Below are 19,898 nucleotides of genomic sequence, written 5' to 3'. Positions count from 1 at the left end.
AATCGGCGCACGAATTATCTTCCCTATAAATGTGAGATATAAATATATGCGAAAAGTTAGTGTTATGAAACGGAAAAAAATCTGATTATCTCAAATTCTTTTTATTCATAAAAGATCGAACCAAACATACTTAATTTTTCTTTTAATATATGTAATATCTAATCAGTCAGATCAACGCTAAATTGACACTAAAATCTCAACGAAGTTAATAAAATTATAGTAATTTAAAAAAATTTATATTGATATTAAATTTGTTAATAATTAATGTTATTTTTATAAATAAATTTTTCTTTTAAAACATAATGAATTTTATTTTTCACATTGTTTTCTTAGTTAGTCGCACTTTTATGTCGTCATTATAGACACGTGGCATTAGATAGCACACTTGTTTGGCGGTGAAAAACAGGTTGAGTCGGAGAGACAACTCAGACCACGTCGTTAGTAGCGAAGTTTTGGTCCAAACGAAATCAATTTCAGTTTCCGAAACTACCCCTTTCGTGACTCACTTTTTCCTTTCCATATCCTTTCCTTTTTAATTTAATTTCCATATATAAAAAAACTAGATTTAATTTTTATCTGGTTATAGAATTTGTGTACGAGCGAGGGTATATTCTGGGTTTCGATAATCGATGCTCTTTGGTCACAAACAAAATTCTCCATCTATAACTCTTCTCATCTTTAACTTTCAACTTCATATTCTTTGGAACACCTTTGGTTTTTTCTCAACAGAATAACAGGCGAGTTACACGCATTCTTTTAATCAAATTGGTATCTTCAATTTCTTTTTCTTTTTCATTTTTGTGAATAATTATTATATGAATATGATCCGACAAAATGCTTCATATCAATCGGTGTTACATTGTTGTTGTTATTGTTATTATTGTTATAATTCTAAGTTCTGTGTTTGTTGTTGAAGATTGTGTTTTTGAGGTTGTGTTTTTGCACACTTGTTATTGGTATGTCGGTGATCTTGTGTTTTTTGAGGTATGCTACGTGATACATTAGAGGGAGTTCTCATTTTTTTTTATGTAAAGTTTGTTTTTTTAGTACTTGATCTTGATTTTTGTTTTGAACGGTGTAACTTTGAGGTTGTTGTCATGTCTTGATTTAATTGCTCGAGTGAATGTTGAGCTTAAAAATTGTATTTTTATGGATGTCATGAATTAGTTGTTGAATGTCTGGATCAGATAGGAAACTTTGCTGATAAAATTTTGTGGTTGGTTGTTATTTTCTTTTCAAATTGTATCTTTCACCCTAACTTCTAACCCTAAATGGCTTGCATTGCTTCAATGTATACTTTTTGTTTCAGTTTTGATAATCTCTATGATGATTGTTGGTGTTCTGAACTGTTGTACATGTGGATCTTGTATTTTTGTTTCAATTTCGATAATCTCTTTGATGATCTGTCTCACTGATTTCAATAAACATAAGTATTAGCTGTGATTTTGTTTTAAGGCTATTACTTAGGTTTTAATTTTATGCATTTTGACTTGCACCCTTTTAGGGATAAATTTGTTGACTTCAATTTGAAGACTTGTTTGATATGAGTTTTGTTGGTTATTAGCAGCTTATATGCCCCAAAAGAGTGAGATTCTTTGCTTAAGGACTTTAGTTGCTTGTGCATGTTTATGTAGCTTCCTTTCCCAATTATTATTATTTTCCACCAGATTTATCTGACCAAATGTTTAATTGCATTTTTTTAAAGCAGATTTCTATTTGACTTGTGAACGTGCCGGGAATTGTCAATAGTTTGCCGTAAATTATATTATGAGAAAGACATGTTGACGATGGTGTTGATGGTAGATTAGAAGACTACTAATTCAACTTGTAGCTGGATATCTCTGGTTGATGTTTTGATCATTATATCACATTATGGATTAGTGAGTACTGAGTGAATCAATGGCCAGCGTTATTTATTTTCCTTAGGTGGTCAAGCGTGTTCTGGAGAGTGAATTGGCTTTAGAGAATCTTGTTCTTGAAATTACCAATATAAGCTTAATATAATAATATAACTGCTGAGCCATTGGAGCCAGCTTACATCTTTGAGATTGTACATTTTGTAATAATGGAAGTAGCTAATTGTCCACATGCACAGAAACAGAATTTACAGACATCAGGCCGCAAAGTTAATTCTGGATCGCAAAAAGATCTGTGGCTTGTTGTGCGAGATGGATCTCTGAATGATGTAGAGTCAGCATTAGCATCACTAAAAAAGAGTGGTGGCAATATCAATTTGAGGAACACCTTCGGGCTGACTCCTCTTCATGTTGCAGCTTGGAGAAACCATATTCCCATTGTAAAGAGGCTTCTCGCGGCTGGTGCAGATCCTGATGCTCGAGTATGACAACTTTCTCTTTTTTGATTTTCCTAGTTTTGCAAATATGTGTTTTGTCTTTTTTCTCTAAGAAGCTTTGGTTTTGTGACTGTTTCTTCATATTTACTTCTCAAGAAGCAAGATAGTTGTTTTTGTTATAACTCTTTCTTCATTTTATGCTAATCACATTTTGTACATTACACAGTGGGTGGTTGCCATGACCTAACCTTGGACTAAATCAGAAAATGATTGAAATGTCTGCATAAATTTTGGTGAATTTAAAACTACGTACAGTTTTCTAACATTTAACCAGTATTTCATTGATTCATACCACTCTAAATTTTATGAGCCGAAAAAATGCAATGACTGAAGGCAATTGCATAAAAAAAGATATAAATGTCATAAAATATCAACACTAACTTCTATGGAAACGAAATGTCTTCATAAGTTCTTAGTTTTTATGGATATTGTTTATTATTGCCACTTGGATAATTATAAGATGGCAATATAATCTGCGATTATATGTTGCCACTTGGATTCAAACCTTGGTATGGTAGATAATTAATAAAACTATGTTGAACTGACTTCTAATATCAAATTTTGAGGAGCCACTTGCAATCCAAAATTGAAATTAACTCGGATCTTCCACCTTAATGCTTTTCTGACCATCGAGATGAAAAGTGGTTGTACTTTTTAGGCTTTCTAATTTTTAGGTATTGTTTATATATCTAATCCCTGTCTGCAGTAGTCTCATTGTTTTGCATTGTTTCATTCAAATATTTATGTTATAGTACTAGGCTAAACCATCTTAGTTGAATTTCCCTTATCTTTAGATCAGAAAATTTTCATTATTTCATAGAGCTTTTATACTGAAGGGAAGCTATAATTTAGTAGAATTTAGTTATTGCTTTGTCCCTTTTAGTATATTAAATGATGAAACTCGTTTTATTTTCAGGATGGAGAATCAGGATGGAGTAGCCTTCACAGGGCTCTGCATTTTGGTCATCTTGCTGTTGCTAGCATCCTTCTTCAGCATGGTGCTTCAATCACATTGGAGGACTCTAAATCTCGTATACCTGTAGATCTCTTATCTGGCAACGTGTTTCAGGTTTTTGGAAATGAGCACGGTTCAGGTATAAGCTTCTGTGCTTTGACAACTTTGTCATTATTTGGATTGTTGTCGAGAATAGAGATTTATCAAATAGGAAGAGATCTGACTTTGATTTATCTCAGTTGCTACTGAGGTATTTAGTTGGGGCAGTGGTGCAAATTATCAGCTTGGAACTGGAAATGCGCATATTCAGAAGCTACCATGTAAAGTTGATTCACTTAATGGTTCGATCATTAAGCTGCTTTCTGCAGCAAAGTTCCATAGTGTGGCACTTACTGATCGTGGAGAAGTGTATACTTGGGGATTTGGAAGAGGGGGCCGTCTGGGGCATCCTGATTTTGACATACACAGGTATATGGTCTATTTTTGAGTTTTCTTGGAAACCAAAATAATTTTATCTAGAAGCAGTGTCTTTTATCTCACATATTGCAGTGAAGCGGTTGTGGCATTAGAAATTTCACTGCAAAAGCAAATGGGAACTTATTTACAGTTTCGGCTTGCTATTGTTTTAGCACTGTAATCATGAACTTATAGTTGTTTATATTGTTATACTCATTGCAGTGGTCAAGCTGCCGTCATCACTCCCCGCCAGGTGACTTCTGGTCTAGGTTCTCGCAGAGTGATGGCAATTGCTGCAGCTAAGCATCATACTGTTATTGCTACTCAGGGCGGCGAAGTGTTCACTTGGGGATCCAATCGAGGTAAAACTTGATGATAGTTGAAAATATTTGTGTTCATTAAGTTGAGTCTTATACCGTAGTGTGTAATTGTAAACTACTTTACTGGATGCAACCAAGTAATCTTTTTTCCCTACATCCCTGCCTTACCTTTTATTAAAATTGGGTTATATTTGTTTATGCTCTGTTGTATGAAATCTGAGAATGAGACAGCATTGGCAACAACCTTTTCTTTGTTGATATGCAGAGGGACAGCTTGGGTACACTTCTGTTGATACACAACCCACAGCTCGAAGAGTATCTTCGTTGAAGTCAAAAATTGTTGCTGTTGCTGCAGCAAACAAGCACACAGCTGTAGTTTCTGATTTAGGTGAAGTTTTTACTTGGGGTGGCAATAGAGAGGGTCAGCTTGGTTACGGAACCTCAAACTCGGCCTCTAACTACACCCCGCATGTGGTTGAATCCTTGAAGGGCAAGATCTTAATTGGAGTTTCTGCTGCAAAATACCACACAATTGTCTTAGGATCTGACGGAGAGGTAACTATTTGCTAATTATGGTCTTTTTATATGAGTTCAATTTCTTCTAATTGTCAGAACTAGTTACTTTTTATTAACTTTTTGTACTGCAACTGCACCACAAATTTGGAAGGCAAACATTTTACAGAGGAGTAATGCCTAACTTTTTGGGCACTGATAGTGTTCTTTCCCAAAATTATGTTCAAGTTCAACTAAATTTTTTTTCAGGTACATGGATATGAAGCAATCATTTTAAAATGATTTTACGCTATATGAAGTATATGTAGTTGTTGTATCCTGTCAGTAGATTTTTTTAATTGTAATTTTTACTTTTCATCTTTATTATATCTTGAGTTCCTTGTTTTGTAGGTATTTACCTGGGGTCACCGACTTGTTACTCCAAAACGTGTTGTGATTACTAGGAACTTGAAGAAAAGTGGAAGCACTCCTTTAAAGTTTCATCGCAAGGAACGACTTCACGTAGTTTCTATAGCTGCTGGAATGGTACACAGCATGGCTCTTACAGAAGACGGTGCATTATTTTATTGGGTCTCCTCAGATCCTGATCTTAGATGCCAGCAGGTTCTTTTTCTCTTACTTCCTTTCTTCACTTACGTCACAATTTTCCTTGGGCAAACATGCTGATTAGAAATATTTCTCTCCCATCTTTTGTCTTTTAAATTTTTTTTGTACAGTTATATACTATGTGTGGAAGAAATATGGTAAGCATATCTGCTGGAAAGTACTGGACTGCAGCAGCTACAGCTACAGGTGATGTTTACATGTGGGACGGGAAGAAAGGTAAGGATAAGCCGCTTGTTGCAACTCGGATGCCTGGTGTAAAGAAGGCTACTTCAGTTTCAGTTGGTGAAACACATTTATTAATTGTGGCTTCCCTTTATCATCCTGTCTACCCTATCGACATGATTGATGGTTCTCAGAAGCTCAAGTCGAGTAACATAAATAGCATGGAGGAGTTCAATGAAGACATTTTATTTGAGGATTCTGATTCCAGTAATACAACATATACAGTTCAAAATGATAATCTTAGACAGAGGTCTACACCCAGCTTGAAAAGTCTTTGTGAAAAAGCAGCAGCAGAGTGTATGCTGGAGCCACGGAATGCCATACAATTGCTTGAGATTGCTGATTCTCTTGGAGCAGATGATTTGAAGAAATATTGTGAGGTACTGATGTTGACCACTATGCTTTTGCTTGGTCAGATGTGTGATATATTATTTTATTATATCTCTTGTTTTTAATGCTGGTCCATGCCAACTACGGTGGGTTGCATATATACTAAAGCTTCTTATTGTTTTCTGGTTGCAGGATATTGTCATGCGCAACCTTGATTACATATTTTCAGTTTCAACACATGCTGTAGCAAGTGCCTCGCTAGATATTTTGGCGAGCCTAGAAGGGTTATTAGACCAGAGATCATCGGAGGCATGGAGTTACCGTCGACTTCCTACTCCAACTGCTACACTCCCCGTCATCATTGACAGTGAAGAGGATGATAATGAGATAGAGTGTCAAAGGGCCTATAACAAACCCATGAAAATATCTGCACTGAAATTGGAGAAAGCTCAAAGGTCAGATTCCTTTCTACAACCCAAGGATGACCCCGATAGTGAAATCTCCAAAGTAGTTCGAGCTATAAGGAAGAAGTTGCAGCAGATTGAGATGCTCGAAACTAAGCAGTCTAAAGGACATATTCTCGATGACCAGCAGATGACAAAACTTCAATCTAAGTCAGTACTTGAGAGCTCACTTGCAGAGCTAGGTGTTCCTGTCGAGACCTCACAGAATAAAGAGTCATCTTCTATACAACCAGAAGGGAAAGGTAGTAAGAAAGGTAAATCATCGAAAAAACAAAGGAAAAAAACTGGCAACAAATCAAGCATAGAGCAGACAGATATAGAATCTGTTTATTCTAAAAATGAAATGATCCCTGAATCTGAAGGCCTGTTGGACATGCCATCTTCTAATTCAAAGGTTGGTTTCCCTAGAGCTATTCATGCCATCTACGTTGAAATATACTTTGATTGAATTTCTTTTTTCTGCTCTTAAATTCTTGTGTTGACTGTTGATAGAGGTTGCTAGCAATCCACGTAATTGTATACCAGATAAACACAGTTGTCTACTTATATCTATAGTATGAAGGCACTCTTTACTCACATATCACTCCATGATATTCTTTGTCGGTTGCTTATAAACATCCTGTCTCGGGTTTATTTCACTTAGCGAAACAGACAACCAAGTCCTTAGATGTTTAATTTTAGGAAAGTGATGTATTTATATGCAATTTCAGGTCCTTTTCTGCATATTTATAGAAGTCACACACACATGGTCTTTTTGGCTAATCAAGATGACTCAATATTTTTACATGCATAGGATTTCCTATTTGAAGAAATTGTGAAGAAAAGATTTTCCAGAACTCCTCTTTTCTTGTGTTTCAGCAAAAATTAATTGCATAATTCCTACCATATCAGTGCTTAAAACTCAACCTGATTTGATAGGTGGAAGAAGATATCTGCAAACATTCCACAGCAGACCAAGGTGAAAAAGATTTAGGTTTTGTTGTGCAAAAGAAAGATGCTTCAGAGTTGCTGAAGGGTAAGGGCCCGTCACCAAAGGTTTCCAAAAAGAAGAACAAGAAGGGTGGGCTTTCAATGTTTCTGAGTGGTGCTCTTGATGAAGTCCCAGAAGAGGTGGCTCCCCCTCCACCGACACCAAAAAATGATGGTCCTGCCTGGGGCGGGGCCAAGTTTGGGAAGGGTTCTACTTCTCTTCGTGAAATCCAGGATGAGCAGAGCAAAATAATGGGTAACAAGCCACCTGGGGTTAAAGACAAGGTGGAAGATCTTTCTGATTTTGGCAGTTGTGGGAAAATAAAGTTGAGTTCATTTCTTCATTCTAGCCCAATACCTGTTGCCGCAACTCGAAGTCCCCAGGCATCTGATGGAGATAAAAATACCCCTCCTTGGGCTGCTTCAGGAACCCCTCCTCAACCATTTAAGCTGTCTTTAAGAGACATCCAAATGCAACAGGTTTGTGAATTAAGGCATCTTTTCAAGTGTTTATCTTCAATGATTATCGAAAAGCCTATAGGCTTATGCTTACTTTCACTATATTTTTTTTGTCTTAGTTGCTTCATAACAATAGTTAGTGTTCAACTAAGCATGTTGCTTCGTAACAGGTAAAGAAACAAGCACAGGCCCTCTCCAGTAGTCCAAAGACTAAAACTGCCGGATTCACTATAGCAACTGGTCAAGGCTCGCCATCTGAAGCAACTGGGATGAACCGTTGGTTCAAGCCCGAAGTTGATACTCCATCTTCCATTCGTTCAATTCAAATCGAGGAAAAAGCTATGAAAGATCTTAGGCGCTTCTACACCAGTGTCAAGATTGTCAAAAAGCAATGTTAAGTCTCTCTCCTGTGATTACTGTCTTACCCTGGACTCTACCCTTTTCTTGCTCCAAGCACATGACTGTAAACTAGTCTGTAAAGAGATAGTTTTAGTGTACATTCTTCTCTCTATTATATCACAAGTGTCTTAGTTTCTAGCTTCTTATCATTTCTCTCCCTTCTCAGTCTTCTCCCAGCTAGAATTGTATCATATAATAAATATTTTTACATTTATCATTTTCAATGGTGTCTCAAGTTGGAGACTGGTCAATAATCGGAGCGAGCTAAGTTGCAGTCAAGGGTAGACATGATTACAGATTTTCCTTACTAGGCTCAAGAATGTAAGAATAAGAGGATATACTCATTTCCATAAATAAGGGCTTTGGATTTTCCCATACACAGGGTTATTTTGATTTATGTCCTAAGTAAAACAGCGACCCTTTTGTAGTCCCCTAAAGTTGTTCCATTTATTTGAGGAATATTAAGACTTTGGTGTGACCACAATTGTTTACATACTCTTTATAAGCTCTCTATATGCATGCAACTTGCAAAAAAGTTTATTAATTTATGATTTTAACAGTTTTATTTTATTTTGTGGCACTTCTTAAGATACGCACAATCAGTAGCATGTGTACAATGTATGAACTTGTTTGTTTGTTTCCTTGCTCTATTTTCTTATTTGCATAGAAATGTTATATTTATGTCAGAGTCTCAGAGGAATGGGAGAAGACATAAAATAGACCAAACAAAAAGAAAAAGGTTGATTGGAAATGTTGTGGGGGCAAGTGATTTGGATGGAAGATGGTTGAGAGAAAGCAAGAGCTGGAAAAATGCACTAGATATTATTATGACGTGGTAATCTCATGAATTATGAGTTAATAATAGGCATCAATTATTTGATGTTTGAGATGATATGACATTTTCCCTTTCCCTCAACTGCTTTTCAAAATGATGGAAACAAAAATAGTACATTGAAAGGTATGAGACAATGCACAAGTCACACTGCTGTCGGGGATGGATCTATTTTTATTTTACTGGTGGAAGTAAATTTATTTACATACTCCCTCTGGCTATGATTATCAGCAAATATTCTTTTTTTAGGTTTATTGAATAATGAATGTATCTGATCTTAGATCAGATACATTCATTACTCAATGAACCTAAAAAGGAAATCTTTGCTTATAATTAAGGTCGGAGGGAGTATTATACATATTAGTATGAGAACAATTTAATTTATATTTTTGTTTTTTTAGATGAGAGAGCTCATCATCTAATGCTCCACTCACCTTATCACAATCTTCTTTTTTTGATTATTCAGTTTGCAAATCTTTGACTTTGATTTTCTTGCCTTTTGACTATAGAAAGAAATAGACATGAGTTTTCTTTTGGGTTCTTCTTCCATGAGTTCAATCTCATAACTACAAAGAGAGTTTATGACTTCAGACCTCAAGTATTTAAATTCTTTATCATTTGAATAATACTAATCTTTGGTCACCATAGCTTTGAAAAACTCTTAAAAATCATTTGACATGATCAATAATGATATAGTTTTTATTTAGAACTAAAATCCTTAAAATGTGGTTTCCTCATGTTTATCATCTTCTATTTTCATACTTCATCATAGTTATTAATACATAAAGAGTCATAAATACTTTTTATATTTCATTGTCAGGAATTTTTTCAAATTCAATGAAGTTAACACAACATCATTAGCATTTACAGGTGTTGTGGATTCTTCTTCTACCGTATTCCATAAATCTACATGATACATAAAAAACTGAAAAAATTGTTCTTAGCTATTCTTTCAACATCATTATTATTATTATTTCGGTTATAATATTTTTAAAATTTTTAAGGTGATACGTGTGTGAGTTCTCTAATTTAACTTAATGGTCTTCCGGGGTCACTGTTAGAGGTAGCTCGAGGGGTAATTTAACTTAATGGTCTTCCGGGGTCTACTGTTAGAGGTAGCTCGAGGGGGTCAATGAGGAAGAGAGACACACAACTTGTCTAGCTAAAAGCTTAAGATGATAGGTGTGTGGGTTCTCTCACTTATAAAATGTTCATTCTTTCTCTTTCTAACCAATGTGAGACTACTTCTCACACTTGATTCTCAACATTACTCTTATTTGGTTAAGTATTTTAATAAAAAAAACTATGCCTTGATAGCAACCGATAATATTTATTTGTCATAGACTTTTCTTCATTTTCTTCATCAATCTGAAATTTCATAGGATGCTATAAATTTCAAATAACGACGTTCACTTAAAATACAAAATCAAATAACACATTTTATGTCATTATTTATGAAAGATAAATTAATTATTAATCTTTATTAAATTATGAAATTTATTATATTTCTAATATTAATTCATTAACATAAGTGTGTGTATATATATATATATATATATATATATATATATATATATATATATATATATATATATATATATATATATATATATATATATATATATATATATATATATATATATATATATATATATATATAATTGGTGGAATGTGATGAAATTAATTAAAATTGAGTGATATATAATCAAATTTCATTTTTTAGATTTGCAAATAATAGATAAAGTAGAATAGAATATAATTTTATTAAATCTTTCAATTTTCATTCTTTTAAATTGGAGTGTATGCAATGGAATGAACAAATTTGTTCTATTTCCATTCCATCAAATTATAAAAAAGATACACTTGCAATGAAATGAAATCTATGTTTCATTAATACACTCCGCTCCATTCTATTCTATCATGTTTCATTCTAATCCATCAATCTAAACATAGTTTAAGGAAACTTTGAATGATGAGTGAATCATTATATTAGATAAATAGTAAGAACATAAGCACAAATGAGTTACAACTACCAGATGAATGTAAGAGTTCTCTTCTAATTTAATATGAGGTATTGGTTCAAACTCAGTCCTAGACACACAAAAATTATAAATTCTTTTGAGAAAGAACTTTGTCGTCCATTGTGATTCTCTCCGATTCGAGGAATTAGTCTTGGCAAGTTTGCGTATAGGATACTCAATTTTTATCGTAAAATTGAATTACACATAAAGATTTAAGTCACGTTAACAATAAATACTCCTTGTGGCTTGTATCAGTTTGGTAAGACACATTTTTGAATTTATAGCTTATAAGCTCAAATGACAATTTAGACCTATTTAGTAACAGTCTTTTCATCACGAGTTTATAGCTTATTTTGCTAAGTTATAACTTATTTTTTAAACGTTATCTCAAATAGCATTTTAGCTTATAGCTTATCAGTTTTTCTTCTTTTTTTATCCTTATTATTTTAACAAAAAACCCACTTTTATCCTTTATAAATTATTTTAATTTAAAATAAAATAATTATATATTAAATATCTTTTATGCCAATTTACATTTATAAGTTTTTTTTTTACAGAACAAACTTAACGAATTTCATTCATCAAACAATACTCAATACAAGGAGGTATCATATAAAAGATACTACGCCTAGATCAAGAATTAACCGCCTTAGCTAACGTATGGGCAACCGAATTCGTTTGGCATTTTATGAACTTTACTTCAAAATTTGGAAATGAATTCAACAAATTTTGAATAGACTTAATGATAAAACTAAATTCAGAGTTACCTAGACGCTTAAAATGAGTAGACTGAACAACAATTTGACAATCACTTTCAAAAATAACATGAGATAACTATAGGGAAATAGCATTTTGGATTGCTTCCTTCAAGGTAGTGGCTTCAGCTTCAATGACAGATAGAAGACCCACATCCGAAGACACACCTGCTGTGAGAAACCTCCTCAAATGATCCCTAAAACACCAACCTCTATTAGTTGTTCCACAAACATTATTGAACCCTGCGTCAAAATTGCACTTCACCGAACCCATTGTAGGCGGAATCCAAACCTATGTGTTATTATTAACATCGTATGAGCTTTTACCTTATTTAGCTAAAAACCAATTATGCCAATTATAATATACTTGTAACCCAATCCTCATAAAATTCTCTTGAGTATCCTGCCAAACCACATTATTCCTACTCCTCCAAAGAACCTCAAGCAAAATGAAAAATCTACCTGAATCCCTACGATCCTCTCGACTACAAACATCAAGAATAAGAGACTTAACATCATGGAAAGTATGTAAACGAGGTTCGATTATAGATGACAAACCTGCTGCCCGCCAACTTTGTAAAGTAGAAAAGCACCCGAAAAATACATGCCACTCATCTTCATCTTCTAAGTCGCACCAAGGACATAAAGACGAACATTGGACATGATGGTGTTGAAGCTTAGAGAGAGTTGGTAGGCAGCCCCTACAAATCCGCCATAGAAAATTCTTAGCTCTGGATGGCACGGAAATACCCTAAAGATAATTCCAATTACCCTCTACGCAATAGTGCCAAATGCTACTTTGCAACCTTCTCCATAACCTATAACCCAATTTCACACTATACTCACCATTTTGCTCCTCTTTCCAAATCAACCTATCCTCCACCACATCCTCCACTAATGGAATTCTAAGAATAAATTCAGCCCCTACATGGTCAAACACTTGCTTCACCTTAATTTACCAAATACTTTAATTAGCTTATCAGCTATCAGTCTCAACCATCATCTATAAGCTATAGACTATCAATCATCAACAATAAGCTATAAGCAATCATATAGCTTATCATCCAATCACTATTTTTACCAAATATACCCCTTGTATGAGAGAAAATCATGTGTCTTGAGACTCATTCCATGTCATTCAGTTAGTGACCAAAACAACACAAAGGTTTAATCATTATGATAACCTTTTGAAACTAATTCAAAGTTATCTTGTACACCCACCACATTCTCAGTAGGGCCGACCCGACACAAACAGAGGCCCAAGTAATCATTATTATAACCTTTTGAAACTAATTCAAAGTTATCCTGAGGCATCTACACCCACCATATTCTCAGCAGGGAAGACCTAACACAAACGGAGGCCTAAGGTAAAAATAATTAAATGTGGCCCTTTTAATTAATTAATAATATAAATATCTTGCAGATGGACTCGAATCGACTATCTGTTAGGCACTAAAACTCACAATAACTGCTCAGCTATATGCTAAATATTACTTTTTTTTTCAAATATTATTTGTTTCAATAAGTTTTTATAAAATCCAAAATAAAACTGGGCCCTAAATTAGTTGAGGCTCTGTGCAATGGCTCTCCTTGCACATGCATAGGGCCGGTCCTGATTCTCAGAGAAATAAACTTTTGTGCGAATATTCTTATTACACTACTACAAATAACACTTCTAACGTCGGACGCGAAATGCGTTTTACCTCGACAATAGAAGCGAGATAAACAAGCTCGTCATAAAAAATAAAGCCTTTTCACTTCGGTGTTTAAAACACCGAGGTAAAAGTTTATTAGCACATGAGTTCGAACCCTAGTTTCTGTACTTTTATTATTTACAAAAACTAGCGCCTTTTTATCTAAGTTTATCAAGAAAATCAATGGGTCATTAGTTTTTTTTTAATAAAACTCGTTTCAGTGTTTACCCGTAATATTTTTTTTAATAAAACTCGTTACACTATTTACCCAATATATTACATTAATTGTCCATGAAGATCATATGTTGGATCTTCAATTCCTTGATATTATGGGTAAGATCAAATACTGGGAAACTCTTTTCTCAACAAAAAAAGGGGTTAGGTAAATTAATTTCCGGAAGATCTAGATTTTAATTCTTCAAATCATATAATTTTAGGGTAGAACAAATGTTCGGTGCAAGGATTTTTCCAATCGCTTTTGCATGCATTTGTTTCTGATATGAAAAAAAAGGGTTAGTAAGAAAAAGGGTTAGATAAATAAATAATTTTTTTTGCTCAAATAAATATTTAAGAACACAAACCTTAAACCCAAATAACTTTTATGATCTTGAAATCCATCATAGAGAACTCTTTATTGCAAACACTCTTGCAAACCTTAAACTCTTCATGATGATACTTGTTTGAGAGACACAATTCTTGATATTCAGAATGCAATCCATGATATAGAACTTCTTTATGATGGAAGTTTGAATTTGTTGATTAGTATTCTTTGTTGTGTTGTTTTTTTTATTATCAATGAAATATTCCTTTTTCTATTATTGTCTATTCTTGTTTAACAAAGTTTTTGAAAACTACTAATTAGCAAAACAAAACATGGCATCTGGACAAGACGCCAAGTGATAAATCTTTGAAAAAAGTTTTAAATGCGGCAAAAGGGATTCGAAGCGAGGTTCCTTATAGTTATATTACCCCGGTTCTAAAAAAATCGAGATAACAAGTTTATTATTTTTTATGAATTAAAAAGGCGCTAACTTATAGTTGTCTTACCTCGGTTTTTTAAAAGGAAAATTCTTTGGCCACCTCCCAACCTTCTAGCTCACCTCTGGTGAAAAACCCAGAATACCCCTGACTTCGGAAATGAACTTCCGAAATGCAAGGAAAAGGTGTTTTCGGAGATGCATCTCCGAAAGCGTCTTTTTTTTTAAAATTTGACTTATTTCGGAAATACACTTCCGAAAACACCATTTCGGAAGTTCATTTCCGAAATATTCTGCGTTTTTCAGATTAAGCAAAACAGCCCCCTCCCCCAAATCATTTACCCTAAACTTCTTCCAAACTCACACCCCAAGAGATTTTTGTGCAAACCAGTTCCAAGCTACCTCAAAGCCTCCATCTACTTGCTCTATTACATTCAAAAGTCCTCCAATCCATTCAATTGGTAAGCATTTTGATTTTTAGATCTATGATTAAAATGTATATTAGGGTGTTTACAAATAGCAAAAATTGTATTAGGTTAGGTTTATACTGATATTTAGGATGTTTAGAATGTGTAGAAATAAGTTTGATGTTTGGTTTAGGGGTCTGCCATTGGAGGCTGCAGAGAAGTTCTGCGAAGGGGTGTTTCGGAAGTTCATTTCCGAAAACACCTCCATCCCAGTTTTCGGAAATGAACTTCCGAAATGTATCAGAAGTTCAAATTTTTTTGTTTTTTATTTTGTCTCGCATATTAATCGATTTCAATTGTTTACAGGAACATGTCAGGCAACCAACCAACACGAATCAAACAGGGAAATTCAAGTTTGTGCTAATCATATTCAGTTGCGAGTGGCTGATAAGGATCTACACCACTTTTATCTTCCCAATTGACCGTAACTGAAAATGATTAGCACGAACTTGAATTTTCCTTCCCAATTCGTAACTTCGGCAGTAAGGCTCTCGATGAAGATCAGAGCCGAACTCAAAGAGAACAGAAATAAAATGTGTGAGTATAGAAAAAGAGTAAAGATGGAGAATGATTCGGATGTGATTGAAAAAAAATGGCAACCAACCAGCACGAATCAGACAGGGAAATTCAAGTTTGTGCTAATCATATTCAGTTGCGAGTGGCTGATAAGGATCTACACCACTTTTATCTTCCCAATTGACCGTAACTGAAAATGATTAGCACGAACTTGAATTTTCCTTCCCAATTCGTAACTTCGGCAGTAAGGCTCTCGATGAAGATCAGGGCCGAACTCAAAGAGAACAGAAATAAAATGTGTGAGTATAGAAAAAGAGTAAAGATGGAAAATGATTCGGATGTGATTGAAAAAAAATGGCAACCAAATTATATGTCGCATATTTTATTTGGCGTTTGCGTTTAATTAAAATGCGAGACTGTTTAAGAAAAAACATAAAAAAAAAACACAGCATAATTCGGAAATGAGCTTCCGAATTCACCCCCCATGAGGTGTTTTCGGATGTTCATCTCCGAACGCACCCCCCATGAGGTGTTTTCGGAGATGAACTTCCGAATTAAGGAAATTTTTTAAAAAAAAAAGAGCTTCGGAAGTTCATTTCCGAAGCAGGGGTAGTTTGGGTTTTTCGCTGGGGGTGACCCCCCATAGGGAGGTGGGTAAAGAAAAAATCTTTTTAAAATGCCAATGTAACATGTTATTTATCTTATTAAAAGAATAAAACATTATACTCCCATAAGATATCTTCTCGATTTTTAGCATGCTAGAGATAAAAGCAATTCATCATAAAAAGTGTTATTCGTTGTAGTGTTAAATTATAAGCTAATCACACGAGATCTCTTGTACGAATATCTTGCCAAGTTATATGTTAATCACATGAGATCTCTTGTGATGAGGCATGACCAATTGCTTTGTCTCTCTTCAACATTATCAATCGCGAGTATCATTTATTAGAACATAGTCATTTATTTATTTTTATTTTTTATTTGCTTTTTCTTTTTCCTTTTCTCTCATGTGACAAAAAAACACACTATACCTTCACTAAAAATCTTAAGATATTAGGAGTATTGTATCAGTGCTATTTGTTGGGACTTTCGGAAGAGCCTACACCATTAAATTAGATCAATATATTGAACCAAGAGTAATGATAAGTGAGTTGAAAACTACATCTTCAACGAAAATATATTTACGATCCTTCTCACTTATATCGTGCTCAACATCTATTCTTCCATTCAACTAGTGTAAGACTTCTAACTTATATTTGATAAATCACAACTTTCTCTCCTTAAGTATGATATATTACATCTTCATCCAAAATTCAAGATTGGATATATAAAAGTCTTCTCACTTATATGATGTTATATGATGCTTAAAATCTACTCTTCTAACCAATGTAAATATTTTTTAACTCACTTGATGCATCACAATGTTGCTCATCATCTACCTTTCTATACAATACATTATGAAACTTCTAACTTGACACTTTGATATATCACAACATGCAATTCTTAAATATATTCTTATATATTCAAAAGAATTAATCTTAGTAAAAAACTATAATTAATTAAGCATATCTTTCACAATTAAAATAAAATTGAAATATGAAACACTAGAGAATATGCGACTGTATACATGAGAATATAAACAGTTGTAACATGTAGTCCATTAAAAGGAAAAATAAGAGCGACAACTGACATGTACTGAAAAGCAAGATGAGTGTGTGAATGTCAGTGACACACTTTTTCTTGAAGATGTAGATATCTCCATTGCTGTTAGTAGTTGTTGAATATACCTTTATCTTTTATGTGACTCCAATCCAACGACTCTTACTTTAATTAATTTCATCTAATGAAGAAAAAATGTCCTTCCTTGTGGAGGCCCATGATGCTTTTTCTTTTAGTCCTTGTTATATTTTCAGTGCTTATTTGCCTTTTCCTTTAAAAAGAGAGAGAGATCTGTACTAAGGTCTACGCAATGTAAATGTTTTTCCTGCCTCTTGGACATCATGCATTCATATAGTAATTTCATCGGCGACCGTTAGATTCAGATCATACCGTTGACAAAATATACATATTTTAATTTTTAAGAAGTCTATAGGATTAAACTTAAAGTTTGAGTTATTTGATTTTGATCGAACGGTCATTTTAGTGAGAAATTGAATTATCATGAAGATGTGGAATCTTGATCTCTAAGTAATCTCTAGTGATTGTCCTCTTATTTGTCATAAAGGTATAGCTAGCCTAAGAAACAAGACAACAACATCCATCCATACTTTATAATTATTATATTGATGTAGTGACCTGTCTGTCTATCATTCATGTTCTTTACCTTATGAAAACTTGTTTCTTTATTACAACTTTTTCTGTCCTCTATTATTTGATTTATTATTTAGTAGTATAGTGGTGTAGTGATTGGAAACTTGAGTGCTTTGCAGGCCTTAATCTTCTCTCTCTCGAACCTTGAGAAAGAGACACACATGAGATGGAGCCGGCAAAGAGAGAGAGAAAGAGAGAGTGCATGTCTCTCAAAAACCTAGCTATATTATTATCTATATATGTGTAACTCCTAGGGTTTGTTTTCCTTGTGAGGCCTATTTTGTTGTTGAAGGAAAAGAAGTTTGATTCGAAATCATTATCCTTGTTCTCATAGAGTGAGGGAGTGAGTGAGACATTTGTGATGAAAGAAAGGAAAGTAGGTGTTTGGAATGAGGTTTGTTCCAAGATCGATCATAAAACATCATGCATATATATGAGATGGGATGAGAGTGATTGATCTCGGACCAGGCTTCATTCCTCATACCTAACTTTCCAAGTTTGTATTGTAACATCAAGAAAGCCAAAGGAAATCTACCTTTTCTTCACATGATTTATTCAGGTAATACTTTTTTTTCTCACTCTCCTTCATATGGTATATATCTTCTCTTCAAATAAATGGTACTTTTATATTTATGAAACAAAGGGGCTAGAACCCCAAATATATGGAAATGGATTCTCTGCAGTCAATTAGATGGTCCTATATGGAAATATTGCATAGATCTAAGAAGCCCTAGATAGCTAGCTAGTGTACATGTCCCTCTTTTATATCAATGTTGAATTAACTACTTAACCAAAGATATGGCTTTAACCCTCATGATGGTTTTGAAGTTCAACAAGGAGATCATAACTGCTTTTTCTTTTGAATGACAAAATACATACACCTTAGCAAGACAACCATCTATTTCCCTGGTTCATTGTATTTTCTAGGGTACTGATAATAGAAAGGGATCTCACATCATAAAGATTATGCATAGTAACACTATCCTAGTTGGATGCAGATTTTATACAATAATGCACGCATTTAGTGCACTAGTGCATGGTTTAAATTTAAGTTTAATATTTTAAATTATAATTCAAAAATTAAAAATCATATTTTTAAATTATCAAATCTGGATCGAATGATTATTGATGTACTGAATGCATGAATGCTAGCATTGACCATCCAACCTAGTTACGGTTGGTGATTCTTTTGGATTATGAGCCTATCATCAGGAGTAGGCGGGTCATTTGTTTGTTGTTTGTGAGCTTTCCCTTCGGATATTCAAAGGTTAGTTGAAATGATACATGGTAAAGAAATTTCAACAACTAACCTATGAACTTTTTGGTTTATTTAAGGAATATCAGTTCCTGGTTATACTATGTATTCAAAGGTTAGTTGGAATGATACATGGTAAAGAAATGTCAACAACTAACCTATGAATTTTTGGGTTTATTTAAGTAATATAAGTTCTTGGTTATATTATGTAGTTATGCAGTATTGTCTGACCTTTTATGTGAAAGTAGTTTTCATATTGCTGGTTGACAAAAGTTATGGTTGCAATATCAAACTTTTAAAGCCCATAGTGATTTGGGAAGAACTAAATTGAGAACTTTTACGGTTAACATTTTTTGGTTAATAATATTTTTGAAAATATTCTTGGTCTATCATCATCCAAGGAACTTTGACATAAATTTGTAGGACTATATATCATACGAGAAAGACATCTCAAATAAGTCTAATTGGCTGAGTCGCGTATTGACGCAATCAGAATATAAAAAAGATTAGTAAATATTAAGTCTAAAATGAAAAAACAAATTTGCAAACGACAAACCTATGTAATATTATAACTTTAGAATCCAACAAAAAAATCTAAAATTTTATTATGATAAAAAAATAATTGACGGTCACGTCCCAAAAATGTTTAAATACCGAAAAGAAGCTCACAAAAATAAAATATAAGTTGTTAAAAGTGTGGAAAATAAAACTGAAATTGCTAAAATTGTGAAATATATTAAAATTGAAGAATATATTAAAATGTTGTTTTCAGGCCTGAAACCATTCTCTATGCGGAAAGGTATAATACGAGTAGTTATGACATCAGACACCTAACTTGCGCAAATCCTATCTGACCTTTCCGATGCACGATTTCTTCTTCGATACACGCACTTTGCCTTCCAACATTAGTCTCCATCACGTTAAAGCAGTTAGGGTCGTGGTTAAAGCCGCAATAATTCTTACAAGGTCTGCTCTGGTCACCAATTAATCTCCTGTGGCTGATCAAGCTACAAATAAATAAGAAA

The 19,898-nt window shown here is 33.8% G+C and overlaps 1 protein-coding gene across 1 annotated transcript; it reads left to right on the top strand.

The window, feature by feature from the left end:
• The first annotated feature begins 564 nt into the window (after nucleotides 1–564).
• LOC131609942 (uncharacterized) lies at nucleotides 565–8,524 on the top strand. The gene is made up of 11 exons (XM_058881777.1): nucleotides 565–768; nucleotides 1,709–2,338; nucleotides 3,270–3,447; nucleotides 3,548–3,776; nucleotides 3,987–4,126; nucleotides 4,350–4,639; nucleotides 4,988–5,200; nucleotides 5,314–5,805; nucleotides 5,948–6,613; nucleotides 7,138–7,668; nucleotides 7,818–8,524. Exons 2-11 carry the CDS (start codon nucleotides 2,066–2,068, stop codon nucleotides 8,043–8,045), a joined length of 3,240 nt encoding a protein of 1,079 aa, XP_058737760.1. The 5' UTR covers nucleotides 565–768; nucleotides 1,709–2,065; the 3' UTR covers nucleotides 8,046–8,524.
• Nucleotides 8,525–19,898: the final 11,374 nt, after the last annotated feature.

The sequence above is a fragment of the Vicia villosa genome, linkage group LG6, assembly GCF_029867415.1.
Source record: "Vicia villosa cultivar HV-30 ecotype Madison, WI linkage group LG6, Vvil1.0, whole genome shotgun sequence".
Lineage (NCBI taxonomy): Eukaryota > Viridiplantae > Streptophyta > Magnoliopsida > Fabales > Fabaceae > Vicia > Vicia villosa.
This window is presented reverse-complemented; position numbering and strand designations above follow the sequence as displayed.

Excerpts from the sequence above, each read along its gene's own strand:
- LOC131609942 (XM_058881777.1), top strand. The coding sequence starts at position 2,066 with ATGGAAGTAGCTAATTGTCCACATGCACAGAAACAGAATTTACAGACA. Across the intron at positions 2,339-3,269 it reads GTGCAGATCCTGATGCTCGA|GATGGAGAATCAGGATGGAG; the intron begins GTATGACAACTT and ends TTTTATTTTCAG. Across the intron at positions 5,201-5,313 it reads CTGATCTTAGATGCCAGCAG|TTATATACTATGTGTGGAAG; the intron begins GTTCTTTTTCTC and ends TTTTTTGTACAG.